The sequence below is a fragment of the Etheostoma cragini genome, chromosome 5 (genome assembly GCF_013103735.1).
Source record: "Etheostoma cragini isolate CJK2018 chromosome 5, CSU_Ecrag_1.0, whole genome shotgun sequence".
Lineage (NCBI taxonomy): Eukaryota > Metazoa > Chordata > Actinopteri > Perciformes > Percidae > Etheostoma > Etheostoma cragini.
The window spans coordinates 18901511-18918961 of record NC_048411.1 but is presented as its reverse complement, the minus strand read 5'-3'; the positions used below and the strand labels follow the sequence as shown (position 1 = coordinate 18918961).

The following is a 17451-nucleotide window of genomic DNA, read 5'->3' as shown; positions in this document are numbered from 1 at the left end:
CTACTGCACTTACTTCACTGAAATAATCGCTCAGTTGCACGATTGTTGGTAACACTTTATGATCAGGGTACAAAACATATGCTTAAGTAATGCTTAACTAATGCATGATGATGAATGAATTCCTATTGATCACCATTAATAAATGATCAAGTTACTCTGACTTTATGTGATTACTTCACACTTACGTCTGGTGATCCATTGAGTCATGAGTTTCTTTATACATTAATCTAGAGCCTTTGGCACCACATTAGCTGGAATGTTGTTGCATAACACGTACAACGCAAAAAGGAGTAGAAATAAAATGTATTAAATGTATTGAAAGAAGTGCCGGTTGACAAATCCGAGGAGAATGGACCCACATGTCAAGCATTTAATAAAGTGAGACATAAAAAAAACTGTGTAATAACGTCTTAGGATCAGATTGGACCTTGTCAACATTACTGAATATTGTTTCTGTTGATCAGTGGGTCATTTAGCAACATGTACATGTTTGCATCTGATAAAAAGTCAGATTTCTATAAGAATATGTTTGATTCTGCTTTCAGAGAGGCTGATCAAAATCCATGGGTCTGAGATGGCCTTGTCTATGTTAACTGTATTCCAGCTAATCTGGAGGCATAAATATGAACGTATGAAGTAACTGTCAAATTCGTCATTAACTGATGATGCATTAGTGTTAGCTGATCACATGAACATTGTGACTTCATCATTTATTAGTGTGTGTAACAGGAATGTATGACACATCATTGTGCATTCATTAAGAATATGTTTTGTACTAAAACCTGTCACCTTATTGTTAGAAGGATTTCATTATTATTTTCATTATTATTTTTATTATTGGGGTGGCGGTAGCTCAGTCTGTAGGGAGTTGGGTTGGGAACTGTAGGGTTACCGGTTCAGGTCCCTGTTTGGACAAAAGTATGGAGTGTTGACTGGTAGCAGGAGAGATGCCAGTTCACCTCCTGGGCACTGACATGGGGCTCTTGAGCAAGGCACTGAACCCCGCTCAGGGGCTGTGTGTACATTCAGAACCAGTTTCCATTATGGAAGTAACACATTTAAAGGAATGTTTATTTGCAGTTGAGATGTTTGCTGTTTTCTGTGTTTGACGCGGTATATTGAGGTGATTTATAAAGTGAATGACAGTCATTTAAAAAAAACATCATTCAGTGTGTGAATTAGGGAGTAATATGTGCAGGATAACAGTTCTGGTGTATGGATTCCCAACACAAGCCTGAGGATGCAGTGTTTCTGAACTGCAGCTGTTACTGAATTGGCCTGTGGCGCTTATTCTCTGTCAGAGTGAATTATATCATCCTCTGACTTACTGTGACACCCACTGCAGTACCTGTCACTTGTCATGCTTTAAAGTGTCATTTTTGGTACCGTTGAAAATGGATGTGCGCTGAGCAACATTTACCGCTTCATATTAAAAGCAGGCGATGGGTTGATGAGCAGAAACGTCATGCTTTGGAGCGTTTGCAAAATGCACAAAAAGAGGATAAAAACCCCTCATGAAGAGGGAGTTTAATCAGCTTGTGAGCACAAAATCTTCGAGATAAAGATAATAATCTTTATTGTCATTGCTCAAAAAGTATACAATGCAATTGCAATGCTTCCTCAGTCCACTAGGACGCTCTCGATGGTGATTTGGTAAAACGCCACTAATTGTTTCTCCTCTTGATGGTTCTGTCTAAGCCTGGCTGAGGATCCCCTGCAGGTGTTAATAGGTTTTGATCACACAACTCCTTTCTTTGTCAGACACACTCATCCTTCTCAGCTCAGGAAAGAAAAATGCATGTTCTACTCAGGAAGCCTCTTTCATCCTTCCTCCAGATTAATCTCACACCAGAAAGCGAGGGTGTCACTGATAACTCCACAAGAACACTGGCAACAGGGTTCAGTTTAAATGAAAGGACAGGTTTATAGATATGCGATTAAAAGATTAACAAAGAAGTATGTGAGTGCATAAAAAAAAAAAAAATTACATTTGGAAGATAGGGAAGAAGCAGGGAAGAGAGAAATCAACACAAAGTGTTGAATTAAGCAAGAAACAACACAATTGGCATCAATGTTTTGGTAACAGCTGATGCTCATCAATCTACATGTATGATCAAGTAATGTAATAATATCCATTAAGTAATCAAATAAATTGGCATTGTAAAACGAAGCTGTCCATTAGCTGTGAGCTGTTCTCACCTTTACTCTGAGGAAGCACAGTGTGACTCTTATCTCCGCATCTGGCTCATCAGGCTCCGTTTGTCATCAATTTAGTAAAAGGAGGCAGCATTTGAATTCAGCGAGCGTCGATGGAATCACTCTTATTATTTATCATGTATACACATACATATTCATGTCCAGAGGGTTACCTGATGCAAATTCAGTGCTATTAAAAAAAAGAAAAGAAAATAATGCTTCTTGAAACAAATGCATGTGTTGACGAGTCAGGGGTGATAACAGCTATCATAAAAATCACATTTTATTTCAACTGCATTTTGCAGGAGTCCATTTTCTCTAGACTATAAAGGATTGTGCAATAGTGACACACGCACTCACGTACTCACGTACTCACGCACACCACTGCATTGTCCTTCACGGTGCAGTGAATCCAACCTCACAGCTCACAGTCCAAATCAATAAAGCCATTTCCTAAATAAATGTTACCAAATATCGTTTTATGGATGTTTTGGTCAAAAACCCAATCTGAGGAGCTGGTCAGATCACTTTGTCCTTTCTGTATCTCAGGCTGTGCTTTTTTGTTGGGTGATGGGCCCCTAAGTGTTAATCATCCATAGTATGCTACAGTGCAAAATACAATGTGTATTAGTCAATATGAGAACTGTCGAATAACAGACATTTTAAGACGAGGTTGTCGATGGAGATAAGTAATGTGGAAACTTAAGGAGCAGCGGTCACTACATTGCAGTTTTTTTCTTCTTTTGAGCGTTGAGGTGACAAAGGAACATAGTGATTGTGAGGTCGAGAAGGCTGATGGAACAGTACGGTAGTGGTGTGAAAATTGAAGAGAAAAAAAAAGTCACAAAAGTGTTGGCAGTTTTTACGCTCACTTGAAATTACCCTAAAGGTGGGAGCGCCCGGCAACATTTCTGGGTCACTGCTTCCATCAAGCTTGTCAAGCTCTTTCATTAAATGTCATAGAAAATATTTCTCGCGAAACCCAAATAAACTCCTAAGATTATTTAACAGGATTAGTGAGATTCAGACATTAATTAAGTGGGGCATTTCAGTCAGAAATGTGTGCACGGTAGTTAGAAAGACCGTTGTTCAGGGCTAATGCTGGATAATGAAGGGATGAACAATCCGGTGGAATTAAAATGGACTGAGCTGTTTCTGTTTTCTGTGAGTACAGAGAAACCTCTCAAAGGTTAGATTGTTGCATTTTGCACAGATGAGGGCAGTGTGGCTGCTGCTGAACAAAGATGGAAGGTATAGGGAGGTAAAATCCACCCTAAATCAATAATTACAACGTGCTGTTTCTGTAATGTGGACAGTTACATCTTTTGATGAAATGAATATTTGATGAGGGAATATTTCAACATTGTGGGAAATACGCTTAAACGCTTAGATTTATGCTACAAATTAGATGAGAAGATGGATACTAATCTCATGTTTATGTGCTACGTATGAAGCTACAGTCAGCAGACAGTTAGCTTAGCTTAGCATAAAGACTGGACAGGGGGGAACAGCTAACCTGATTGACCTGTCCGAAAGTAGAACATTTTTTGTACAGATTAACCTTATCTGTAAGGGTTAAATAAGGAACCCCTTAAGGTGGATTCAAGTTCTGACACACTCACCCTGTTAGGGTTCTAATTTGCAATAATGGCCAACTCGCTCAACATTATCCCGCTATTTACACACCTACTCATTTAGAGGTTACCTGCTGTTACGCCTGAGTCCGGTCGGGAGCGTTACCTTTACCGCTGATGAACACGGCTTTTCCATGAAAGCCAGGTTTTCCTGGTGAGTAGGTAATCATGGAGATAACTAATGCTCTGTTTCCACTGCCATTAGCATTGTTAGCGATCCCCTTTTCCTCCACCCTCTCTGTCCCTCTTTGATCCGCTACGTATGAGTAGAAACGTTGATTTTTAAACCATTTTATTGGGGCGCTCTAGTAGCTAACAGATGACCAAGGCTCAGTCCTTACATCAGCGGCCCAAGGTTAATTGCAACCCACTGCTCTTTGCTGCATGTTGTCCCCCTCTCCCCAATGTCCTGTCTATAGCTGTTCTATCCATTAAAAATAAAATAATTAAAATAAAAACGATTTTATTGATTGAATGGTCCTAGAATCGTAACGCCATCCATGGCAACGGTCTGCTATACTTAGCAATAGTCTGTTATACAGTAATAACACACCATAGAATGCCCTGTTTGACGAATCGGGATTGAGAATTCAACAGGGCCGACTAAAGCGTTTTATGTAAGGAGCTTTAGAGGTGCTGCTAGGCAGATTTTTTTGCCATTGGACAGAGCCAGGTAGTTTCCAGAATCAATGCTAAGCTAAGCTACCTGTCTGTCTATATTTACGGTACAGACACAACAGTGGCATTGATCAAAAAAGCAAATAAGTTTATTTCCCAAAATGTTCTGTTTTAAAACTGTTTTAACACAAACAACCTCTGAACCTTCCCATGGCCACAGAATCACACCAGGCTACAATACATTAGAGCCGGAGCTGTACGGTTCTTTTCAATAGCAATAAATGGAAAATAACCAATAATAAATGTGCACCCAGTGAATAATTGTGTCAGAATTTAAAGTCTTACACAGCTGCTATTAAAAAAGTGCTAAACCAGAAAAAAAGTGTCCCCAGAAATTAAGTTTTCTATTGACAGTGCGCGGCAGCCTGGCCCTGTCTTGTCTCTTTCTAGCTGTGACAGGCGTTTGTTTGTGAACACAGCGGCAGACGAAGCTGTCAGAGCTGACAACACCAACTGTATTAATATTCTGTTTTAGGGTAGATTTTTGTTTTAATAATTCATGTTGCTCCTGCTGTCTCAGCCAGTGTCAGACTGTCTCTCTCTCTCTCTCTCTTTCTCTCTCTCTCTCCGTCTCCTTCCTCTGCAGCTAACAACATGACTAAGTAAAAAATAAATCAGCCAGGAATGTAGCAATTGTATGTATCTGCACATATTCAGAGATGCTGTCAGTGTCAGATAGATCCTGTGTCTTTCCTCTTCTGGGCTGAGTTAAATGTCCACAAGCACAACAAAACCCTGCTTGTGCAGCTCCACAGTGACGTGTTTGATCCCTGCGTATGTCTTCTTCTCTTTTCCTCTGATACTGCACGTTGATACCTCTGACTGACTTATAATGAACCTGTCTCATCTCACCTTGTTCGCATTGTCTCCCTCTCAATCCTGAGATTATTTCCCGCCTCGGAAAATGAATGCATTATTTGCAGCGTCTAGGCTGCTGCGAAATAAGCAATTAAATGTGAAGATGGAAAGAACTACGATAGCCTGGTTATGAATAGAATTACCGAGCGACACCTGGCTACGCACAAACAAAACCATTTGTACACAAGCTATTTCTCTATTCATCATTTGCAAATCAAAAGCAATTCACTCCTTCCTCAAGATGATGTGTATTACATTATAACACAACCCTCTTTCTTCAGCAAACAGATGGACAGATTTGTTGTTGTGCCACGTTTGAAGAGAGAGCGAGCCCAGTGGCTACCCGCATCCACTTCACGGATCTTAGCACTAATAAAAGAAAGATGTTTGACAGCTGTGGTTCCTATGCTGTTCCTCTCCTATCAGCCTGTGGCCAGCTCTGTCCTATAGTTCAATGTCAGACACAAAGTTGGAAATCTGTACAGCTGGACACGGAGCCGAGCCCTGCTCTCTGTAGTGCGGAGCTACAGATTTATTACACACCGGATTTCTGGAGAGAAGGGCTTACCAGGCCTGGGTTTTCCGTCTGGACATGCTCTGCCTTAGCCACTTTGAGTGCGGGGTCAGGTGGTAGATCAGCTGTCTGCAGATCTTATCAGAGGATTTTATGGTGTCTGCATCCTGGAGAACAGAGCAATAAAACAAAATGATAGTAATACTAAGGGATAATAATAGAATAATAGAACAAAGAGACTAAGTGACGCAGCAGCTTTCAATATGAGATTTTCTGCTTGTGTGTGGAAGACAAATATCTTTACTTTTTATTATTTGACACTATCTGAGCTTTAAAGGGACAGTTCCCCCCCAAATCAAAAATACATATTGTTGCTCTTACCTTAAGTGCTGTTTATCAATACAGATTATTTTGGTTTTAGTTGCCCAGTGTTGAAGATATAGGTTGTAGAGATGACTTTTCTGGAACGTAATGGAACTAGATGACTTGTAGTGCTTAAAATGCTAAAAAAGACATTTGAAAAACTCCACAGCAATGTCTCTTTTCAGCAATCATGATTTGGATATTTAAGACAATCCACAGACCTGTTTGTGATCAGTTTCATGTAGAAACTATTTTCATAATTGTAGTTCACCCGTACTGCTAGCTCACCTGAGCTAGAAAACTCTACAGCTCAGCCGAGGAGGACGCTATAAGTGTTTACATCTGGCTGTCACAAGCACAAGACTCTCTTCCATGTGCAGCAGGCTTCCTTCTGCACAGTGGCTGCCAGGTGTAGTTTGGTGGATAGAAAATTGTTTTTACATATAACTGCTCTCAACCAGGTCAGTTGATTACCTTGAGTAACCGGGTCAAAATTTCTGGAAAGAGACCTTCCTGTTAAGTTTTTCAAATGTATTTAGTTGGCACTTTGAGCACCACACGCCAAGTGCCATCTAGTTCCATTATACTTGAGAGAAGGCGGACATCTCTACAACTGATACCTCCAACACTAGACACATCACACCAAAACAATCTATATTAATTATAAAGAGCACTACAGGTAAAAGGAAAAATATGTATTTTTTTATTTTGGCATGAACTGTCCCTTTACGTTTCTTCCATTTTCTAAAACATACCAAACTGTACCCCAACATCTTCAACCTCAAACGAAAAAATGGTTATCTGTTTGTTATTATCGGTGACACCTTGAGCTGAACAAAACATCACTTAGCTGCCTTGCTGGAGCAGGAAAATCTAATCACATGCAGTGTGCCTCGGTGTGGAAAACACAGGAAGTACACAGGAGAGGTGTGATTTAACACAGCCACTGGTAATTTCAGTTCATCAGCCATGTTGTGGCTGCTGATGGCCACTGGCTACTTTGAAAAAAAATTTATATTCCCCGTTGGAGCTTGAGACACACTGAGCTATGAATTTCATTTTGTGCACAAAACATGATTCCTCATCGATTCCTCAATTCCTTATGACTGGTAATTTTGCAGATAGTCACTCCAGTTTCAGGTAGGATATTTCAAGACTTAGTTTCATAGATGCAACAAACTGCCCTGACCTAAATGGCAGAAAGAAAATTAAACAACCATCTTTATATAGGGATTCATATTAAACAGACGTTTCTATTTCCAGCTGCTCATAAGTAACATGTGTCTGGAGGATTTCTTTCATCCATCTGTAGAAGTCGATAACATCTTCAGATTGGATTTTCATTGATCTAGAGAACTCGCTATTCAAAAAATAGAACCATCAGTGTTTTTCAGGATGTTTTTTTTTTTTGCTGAACACCAGCTGTGGATCTGTGGATACTATGGGTGGGGAAAAATAATTGATTCTTAGATGCATTGCATTCTCTCTAGCATGATTCAATGCTTGATTCTGATAAGTTAATAATCAATTATTTTAAAAAATAGTATATTTTTTTCAAATGTGTTGATTTTTATTTTAAAGTTACTGTCTCCAGACATGTACAAATCAGAAAAAAGAGTGACTGAAAGAGGATGGGATAATGGACAACAACTTAAAGTTAGAAAAAAAAAAAGAAAATGGCCAAAAGGAAAAATATACACATTTTGTGTATATACACATGATCTAATCATACATACATAAAATAATTAGGCAAAACATATGTAAGTTGTTCATCTACTTTATCAAATTAAATCTCACTACCTCATGTTTCGTGTTCTAAGAAGCCAATTCTCCACCTTTAAGCATGACTGAGCCTCCGACATGGAAGATTACTGTGAGAGAAGTTGACTTTCGCTATCATGTTTAAGGTTTAAGCATGGAATGACTACAAAATAAAAACCTCAGTAGACAAAACATCTTATTAAAATGCGTATGATAAATACTGCATATGTAAAAATTCTAATAAACTCGGGTTTATATGTATATTTTTTTAAATCACGCATGGAAATGTACAATAAATAATTGTTGCGTCGAGATGCATCAATAATTGGTTGATAATGATTGACAATGATTGATAATTGGAAAATTCTCCCAGGGATGCTCACCCCTAGTGAATACTCTGCAAGTGTTATGGAGAGGAAGACAAAAGTGTGCTGACCTTCTTAGGACACTGCATCTCTCGAGCCAGGCTGAGCAGCAGCTCGTGTGAGATGGGGTCCACCAGGTTGAGGAAGGCAGCGTTTTTATACAAGATGTCGTTGAGCGAGGCGCCTTCCAAGCCGAGATCCTACCAAAGCAGACAAGATGAATGAGGCATCATAATCACAGCTAAAGATGAATATATATATATATATATATATTTTAAACATCCTGCAGTGATCATAATAAAGTAACTTAAAGTATGAAAAAAGTAAAAGTGTGACTTTGGACCTGAGGAAAGAAGTGCATTACCGATGGAACCAGGGCCCTGCTGTGTCAAGGGCAATGCCACTCGAGATGGAAAGATAAAATATTCATTCAAGAAGACAGGAGTTTTTTCATGTATAGTAGGGAAGGGAGATCTAGGGGGAGTCACAGTGAACGCAGTATTTTGGCATATTTAATGCACCATAGAAGAGAGCCACACACATGCCAACATGCCACAGCACGTATAACGTTTGCACAAACAAGACAACTACTGACTCAAATCTAATCAGATGTAAAAAAAAAAAACTTGTATATTTGTTATTTATAGATGGTTTCCTCCATACTTTAAGGACTATACATCCTCAACTATAAGGAGCGTATTCTATTTTTGAACCTCTTCTGAAAAAATGCATTTAATCCTGTGGCTGTATGCTATTTTGAACACATGCGTATCTATATAACCACATTTAGGGTATTTTTTTGGTTTATTATTAATTGCACCTCATTCAAATATGGCAGTGGCACTTTTAAATGTGAGATTTTTAGTTAATGTGATTTGTGCGGCACCAAAGTATATCTGCAAGGAGGTCAGAACTGACAGCTGCCCTGGCAGCTTACTCATAAATATGATAAAAATCAAATGGATCTGTGGAAACAAAATCACAGCAACTGAAAATAAGAGGAGATTTCCAATGACCTTTTGAGTGCGCAAAGACAAGCAGTGCTGCAGCTGTGTAAATGTGCCTCCATCAACACGTGCATCCTCAAGGTCCTAACAAGGCAAACGATGACAAGCACTTATACAGCCCATGCAACTTTAATAAGGGAAGCCAAGCCTTTGAGAAAGGCACATACGGCGAGAACACACCAGCACACATGTATTTTCTCTCGAACTCAATCTGAATTGATTGTTATAGAGAGTTTGAGTGGGAGCTCCACATTACTGGCTCCTCTTTTAACGAGGGCTCCAGTAAACACTAGCGAAGCTGCTTTTGCCCTTCTGAGAAACTAGGGATTTAAATATCTCACTTCTCAGTTTAGACACAATTAATGATCATGTCCGAGCGCGGTGTGAAGACATGAATCGTTCCCCATATCAGAGCAGAGCTCTCTGTTCCGCATCAATCAAATGCCTTTTGAATTCAGAGTGCAGAATATATCAGATATCTGCCTGCAAATGCTGAAGGTAAAGGCAAAGTAAGGCTCATTTAATAAGAGTGGAGCTCATTTAAAAAGGATCGAGCCCATGTCCCACTTGATGTGGCTGTCATGGAGCCAAGGCCGGCCAGTTTATCTCCTCGGCCTGATTAAGGAGGTTCCACTCTCTCCCGTGTCAAGGCTTCAGAGTAATTAACGCTGGATTGGCCGACAGCTAAAAGACAGAGGGGCACCTGAGGGCGAGCAAAGAAATGGGATTGCCAAGGCTGCTGTCACATCTTCCATGCACCTACATATTATTTTACAAAGCTTTAACTGCTAAATATCCCACAGCAGCCAGGTGAGAAACGGCTTTAAAAACAAGCTTCTGATTAGGATGTGGTGTTTTATTTTATTTATTTTATTTTATATAACCTTTACCAGGAAGTCCCTTGAGATTGAAATCTCTTTTCCAAGGGAGACCTGGCCAAGACGGCACACCAGTTACAATTTAAACAGAAATACAGCATAGTCAACACAAACAAGCATCACACATAGAGGAAAGGAACAGGTCATATGTGGCAGTTACATTTTTTACTTACATGGCATTTTAACATGGCCTTAAAATCATTTATTGGGACTAGATCATTTAGATGGAGCAAGTTTTGTAAGTTATTCCAAGACCATGGAGCAACGTAAGAGAAGGCTTTTTTCCCCAGCTCAGTAAAAACACTTGGAACCTTGTGGAAGGTTCTGTACAGAAGGAGAGGAATTATTTCGGAGAGTGAGACTTTGTTGAAACAAATTAAAAACAGCTGTGCAACTGAGTCAAGGTTTAGAATTCGGTGAGATTTAATTATTCCCTGGAGAGAATAACCAAGTGGGAAAACAAGTTTCACAGAGGTAACGCAGTAACAGTGTGAAAACGTCTCGCGAAATTAAAACAGTAGCATCCCCGTCTTATATCCTGTTTCTCTTAGAGAAGAAGATGACGTGTTTTGCTAAATACGTCTGATCTTACTGACAAGTTGGAGCCTCTTCTTGACCCTGGACTTGCTATAAAAATACATAGCACTGAACAAATGTCTCCTTTAGACTCCATGGACTCTCTCCTTCAGGGAGGACACACAGGGAAGGGATTTTAAAAATCATACAACCTAAAAAGCATGGTGAATAATTATATGAATGACAATAATGCATGCATATTATAGGAGGATATATGAAATCATGCGTAAATGTAATTTTACCATTACAGATGCAACGTACTTTACTCAGTATAAAGTGGGGCTGGACTTTGTGTTACATATTGTAGGTCAGTGGTTCCCAAACGTTTTTCACCTGGACCCCTAAAAAGACACACATTTCACCACGGATCTAGACTTAACCCTAACACTAAACCCTGTCTACTCTGCTGGTGATTAGATTTCGCCCTGCAGCTCGGTCTGGAAACCTGCACGTTTATATCTCCAGCATCAGATCACAATATTGCGGGAACCAATCACAAACCGGCTTATCTACCTGGCGTGCTATTCGCGGGTTTAACCCGATAGAGAAGCGACCAAGCAGCTTCTTGCTTACATTCAACATGGCGGCCACCAAACGCCACCGAAGCGCAGCAAACCTTGTTCTTGTAATAGGCTCTTTCGAGATGAGCCAGGTCTCGATCACTGGCGATTGCAGCTCGTTGCATGCTGGTTGTAAGACCCAGGCGAGCCCAGAGCATGCTGGGAAAAGCCGGCCTCTCAGCTGATCTAACAGCTGATTGGTTCAGAATCGACTTAACGTGATGGCGTTTTATACAAACTTTTTAATTGATTTTGAATCGGAGGGATTGGAACTGCTATTTGTCATATTTAAAGGCTTATTCTGTACAGAACACATAATGTGGCTGATAGCCAATATGTTTAGAAGTCAGAGAGATTAAATATGTTCAGATCACGTATCTGTTGATCTGATTAGTTGAAGGACTATCCAATTGCGTAGAGTCATTTGAACTATGCTTGTTAGTCACAGCTCTTGTACAGAGAAAATACAGAACAAACTCCCTAAACCAAGGCTCAAGTTTCAAATCTATTGAGCTTGGCTTGGTCTGGTGATGGCCAGACTACCACAGACCCCCGTTTTGTAAGATTTCTGACCGGATTGTGTATGAAACGCTTGACCAAAATAGTCATACATTGTGTCACCGTGTTACGTTTGGATGGAATTATAGTGAAAATTATGATAACAAAAACATATTTCCAATTATGCCAGGGACCCCCTGGAAACCTTCATCGACCCCTGGGGGTCCGTGGACTTTGGAAACCGCTGTTCTAGGTCAGGACTACAGTACTTACTTTTAACTATTGTCACAGTCAATGAAGACAACATTGAATACACTGCAACTAAATCTTTTTTCAAACTGAATAAATGGCTCTGTTTTTGGCTTTGTGTTTAATAGATCTTTATTAGCTATAAAAAGCATTAGTAATTCTTCGATGAACATCACCAAAAGTCACAATGTTTTCACATGAAAAGCACAGTGTGGGTAAGCTATGTATGACAGCGGTGTAGAATTTAATTTCTGTGACGTTTTTTTTTAATAGAGTTAATGATTCCTTTTGGAGAAGAATAATCTTTTGTATTTGGAAATACAGGACTTCAGGGCTTAACATTGTTGCTGCTTCAGCACAGGCTATTAGAGAGAGAGAGAGAGAGAGAGAGAGAGAGAGAGAGAAAGAGACATGCTTTTTGTCTCTTTGTTGTTTTCTTTCTTGCATGTGACGTTTCCAATTTTAAAATAATATAATGCTGTTGTTTTCTTGTGTTTAAATGTATGCATATATTTTAGTTTACTGAGTGAACTGAATGCATGTATTCTTCTCATCTTATTATCCCTGATGCTTCGGCAATATTGTCTTTCTGACATTCATGCCAATAAAGCAATTTGAATTGAATTGAGAGAGAGAGACAGAAAAGGAGAGAGATTGAGAGAGAGAGAGAGAAAGAGAGAGAGAGAGAGAGAGAGAGAGAAAGACAGAAAGAGAGAAAGCGAGAAAGAGAGACACATTAGTAGTGGAGAGGGATGGAGTAGCTCTGATGGCAGCGTTAGAACAGCCTGAGGAGAGGTGAGACTCTGGTCATAGTGGAACAAACAAAGGCCCTATCGGGGAGAGGATGGTGGAGGAGGGGACGGAGGAGAGTGCTCTGTTTGTGTTTGTGGAATCCAGATCCCATCCAAAGACAATGACATTTAGGATAATGCAATTACAGTTTGACCATTTCCTCAGTTAGAGTGCAGTTTATATCCTATCCTATCAATCAAAAGTCAACAGAGAGCAGCTATACCCACAGTGAGAGTGAACACTGATGTGAGTCACAGCTCTGTGCATGTCACGGGTACACTCTGCCAAATCTGTTGCGTACTTTCTATCAAAACAAATGCTACTGGTAGTGGCAGAAGCAGCGAGGCCATGCACGCAGATGAGAGGGGGTAAGGGTTGAGGAGGGCTGGGGTCAGAGGTTAAAAGGCTTGGAACAGGAGTTGCATTGCAAGATTGAGGACTTGCAGAAAACATTCATGTCCGTACACACACACACACACACACACACACACACACACACCTGCCCGCCCTTGTTGTTGCTTGTTCTCCATCTTTTGGGGTGTTTTGAGGATAGACCACACAAGCATCAAAGCAGGCTTAAAGCAGCCGTGCACGAGTAAACAGGTCTGACTTCAGACCGAGAGGCTACGTGCACTTTCTCCTTACCTTCCTCAGCAGTTTGAGCACGTCGGTTGCCTGCTCCATCCTGCGGTCCCGGAGCAGCTTCTGGATCTCTTTGATCCACGCCACTCGCCTCACATACGGGCTGTGGTTGGTCCTCCGCAGCATCCCGGGCAGTTTGTCCGATTTCAGCATCAGAGCAAACAGAAAGTCCCCGCCGCCTCCGCTGCCCCTGCACTCGCTCTCTCCGGTGCTATCCAGAAGCTTGCGTCGCTTTTTGGAGAAATTCTCATTGTCTAGGCTGCTCTGCCTGCTCAGTCTGGAACCCATGGTGTTGTTGTTTTTCTGCAGACGCAGGCGGCGTTTATGTTAACAAACGCCTTATGTAGCGCAGACAATATTACAAAGAGGACAAACCCATGATCCGTTTTTGCAGATGCTCCTCAGTGGATGGTAGAAAACAACGCCGTATTGTCTGGCGCTGCGTAGCTGTGTGGATCCGGTGCACAACCACACACGCACTTTCCCTCGACAGTCTAATTTATCGCAACTCTCACATGCACGTTGCTATTTTGATTTTTTTCTGCACCCCCGTTTACGTGCGCCTGGCTCGGATGATGAGGATGCTCCGGCTGCTTCATCCTCCGGCCTGTCTAGGCTTTACAATGCTCTTTAGGTTGGAGCAACATGGAGCGTCCGACCAATCGCTGCATCCGGTTCCCGTTACGCGTCTCTCCTCCTAGGCTTGAAATCCCCCTCTGCAACAAGGGAGAATAAAATATGCGATGTCAGTGTTGTTTTAGACCAGTGGCTCCCAAAGTTTTTTAGACCACGGTCCACCTTTTAATACGCCCCCCCACAGACTCCCCCGTCTCATGGGATTTTTGCTTTTAGATGTTTTATTACAGTTAAGTGTATGAAACCCATGACCAAAGAAAAATAATTAGAAATTCTCAGTTATTGTGTTACTTATGGATGGAATCTGAAGACATTTATCTTTGATGATTAAAAAAGGAAAAGAAAAGAAAGTTTATTCCTTTTTTGTGATTAACAATTTTTTTTTTTTTAAACAACATACAAAACATACAACTCGCAACATGAACATCCCCCCCCCACCGTCATCACCATTCACCCAGACGGATAAGGAAAAGATGACACAGCAACTCCAATATTCAAGACCATACAACAAAATAGTGATAGAATAGACAATAAACCATAAACCAAACAAACATAGGTATAAAAATAACGACGCCATATACCCATCCTACAGATCTCTCCCCTGTACAAAGCTTCTTAGGAGCCCTCCAGAAAGTACTTTCCCCATTTTCTAGTATAGCCATTCAATCTGGAAAACCATTTGCATCAACACAGCCACCCTAGCCACCTCACAAGCCCACTCCTGGATTGATAGCACCCCTTCATTCCTCTTTCCTCTTAAAATAATCTGCGAGGCTGTCATGAAACTAGTCTGGACCCAGTTTAGGATTGACCCATCTGCCAGAACAAATAACCCTGGACTGAATGGAACCTGGTCTCATAATCATCACTGTCATTATTATTCTTGTATTTTGTACCGGTCTTATTCAAATGGGGCTGCTTTTATTTTCCCTTTAATAAATGTTTTTAATTGATTTTAACTGTTCTTTAGTGTTTTATGTAAAGCACCTTGAATGCCCTTGATTCTGAAATGTGCTATATAAAAGTTGCCTTGCCTTATAGTGAAAACTAATTATTCCCCTTTTTGCTGCAGACCCCTGGAACCCCCTCAAGGACCCCCAAACCACTGTTTTAGGCAACCACGCAACCATGTAAAATGCACAACGTGATAAGCCATGCTGAAGTCCTCCAAGTGACTAGACATAAAAATGCTAAGCTCGTGTTTGAGTCCTGAGGGGTTGCACATGTTTCCTATCCCTTAGGTGAACTGAAAGTTTATCTTTTTTCTCCAGTTGTCTAAATATGTGCTTTGCCATTGGCCCTGTACAAATATGAATTTCCCTTTTTGCATGCATCCTGTCAGTCAGCCACTGCACAAGTTGCCGAATCCTGTTTGCCCCTGTCACAACTCCACTCAGTCATTGTCATTCTTTGAACGACATCCATGAATCAGTATCATGCTCCAGGGATCCTAAAGGGTCACTGATGGAGGGCCATTATGGTGTGGATCCTGCACAAGAGACAGCTATCAGTTCAGATATTTCACAGCAGCCTCCACACCCGCACTTATGGAAATTAAATATTACAGTAAACATAATCATAGCTTTTCTTCTTCATGGCAGTCAGTCTTATCAAAGGGAGGTTTGTGATTGTGATGTAGTGCATTGCTATTTGTATGTTCCATCATTGTGGTCTTATGGACTTTGATCCTGATTTGACCTTATTTTCTGCTGTGATTCAGCGGGTCCACTTGTTTAGTGGAGCAGGCGGTTGATGCTCTCTAACAAATATTTCCCCTGGCTGCACGATATCCTCCCTGGCCTGCTGCTGCATATTTTCCCAGAGGTTGGAGTTATGATTGTCTGGTGCATTCATTTAATCTATTAGCCCAATGCCCCTAATTTGTTTTGGCAGTGCATTGACTCCAGGAAATGCTGACGGAGTAACTAATTTTTACAACACATGCTATATACATAACTGACTTCCCTGCTCTTATGATGTTGTTAGATTCTGTAAGGGGCAGTTATTTTAATGTGTGATATTTCTTTGTGTTAGTGCTGAAAAAATATGATTTTTTTATCCAAAGGATCTTATGGTATCATCAATGCTATTAAACTAAATTAAATACAATTTTATTTATAGTATCAACACTTAACAAAAGTTATCTCAAGACACTTTACAGATAGAGTAGGTCTAGAACACACTCTATAATTTAAAAGGACCCAGCAATTCTAGTAATTGAGCACTGTGAGAATCAAATGTTAAACCCTTGACAATGTTAATAGAGTTCTACTTCCACTGGATGAGCATTTCTTTCCAATCTTGGGAGGAAAATATGGAGTCTTAGGGGTTGAGAGATGATTAAAGGGGTGTACCACCTTTACAGATGAAGTTCAGTTTTTCATATCATGAGAAGCACTGCTCAGTCGGTGAAAACAGTTGTGTAATATCGCGTATGGCCTCAGAGAGAGAAAAAAATAAACCCTGGCTATGTCATCACGGTTATCTCAACTTCGGCTTACAAACTGGAGGTTTAGTTTAAAAGGCGTAGGAGGCAGAGAGGGTCTCACGAAAGACATTACCAAATTACATCATGGGAAATGTATGATCCAAGCTTTTAGGAGTTTGACCCACACTAGGATGTCTCGGCCTCTGCTGCTTCAGTTTAGACCTTTAACTTTTTTCAATCTTTATTTTTTTTAAATAAATATGTCTCTTGAGAGTGCCCCAACCTTGGAATATTTTTTGAACAGAGCAGGAAAACAGAAACGCACTTTCATTCACACTGTGATGGGAAAATTACATAGACAATGATTTCTGACATAGACAATGATTGTTTATCTGTTTTATTCAGTTGTTACTCATTCAAAAGTAAAATCTTTCTTACAAGGTAGATTCTTCACATATGCTTGTCCCCTGTTTCACACTTGCTCATAAACAACGTGTCTGCTTCCTACGGACACCCCCTGTTGTTGCTCCTCAGTCTCCAGGGACAGCTAGTGAGGCTCTGTTTATCACCGGAGTAAGCAAAATGGCAACCAGATGCAGGCGCCTGGGAGATAGGCAAAGGTCAGGTTGCCCAAACTCTAAATCAGAAATGGAACTAATCTATGGAAAAGATAAATCTCTGCACTCCGAAGGTAGAATGACGGCAACTGCCCAGCTAACAATTTCTGGTTCCCAGAATGTTCTGGGAACGTTCGTTTTTGGTTGTGGGAACGTTCCCTAAAGGTTTTTTTTGGTTGCAGTTTGGTTGTCTGTAGGT

General features: G+C 40.6%; 1 protein-coding gene across 1 annotated transcript in view; it reads right to left on the bottom strand.

The window, feature by feature from the left end:
• Positions 1-17451, bottom strand: part of lrrc75ba (leucine rich repeat containing 75Ba) — a 28359-nt gene that overhangs the window by 2792 nt on the left and 8116 nt on the right. The window contains exons 2-4 of the mRNA XM_034871359.1: positions 13575-14050; positions 8441-8569; positions 5935-6047 (exon numbers count right to left, since the gene is read on the bottom strand). Coding sequence (XP_034727250.1) covers positions 5935-6047; positions 8441-8569; positions 13575-13859 — 527 coding nt within the window. The 5' untranslated portion in view covers positions 13860-14050. The remainder of the gene's footprint in view (positions 1-5934; positions 6048-8440; positions 8570-13574; positions 14051-17451) is intronic.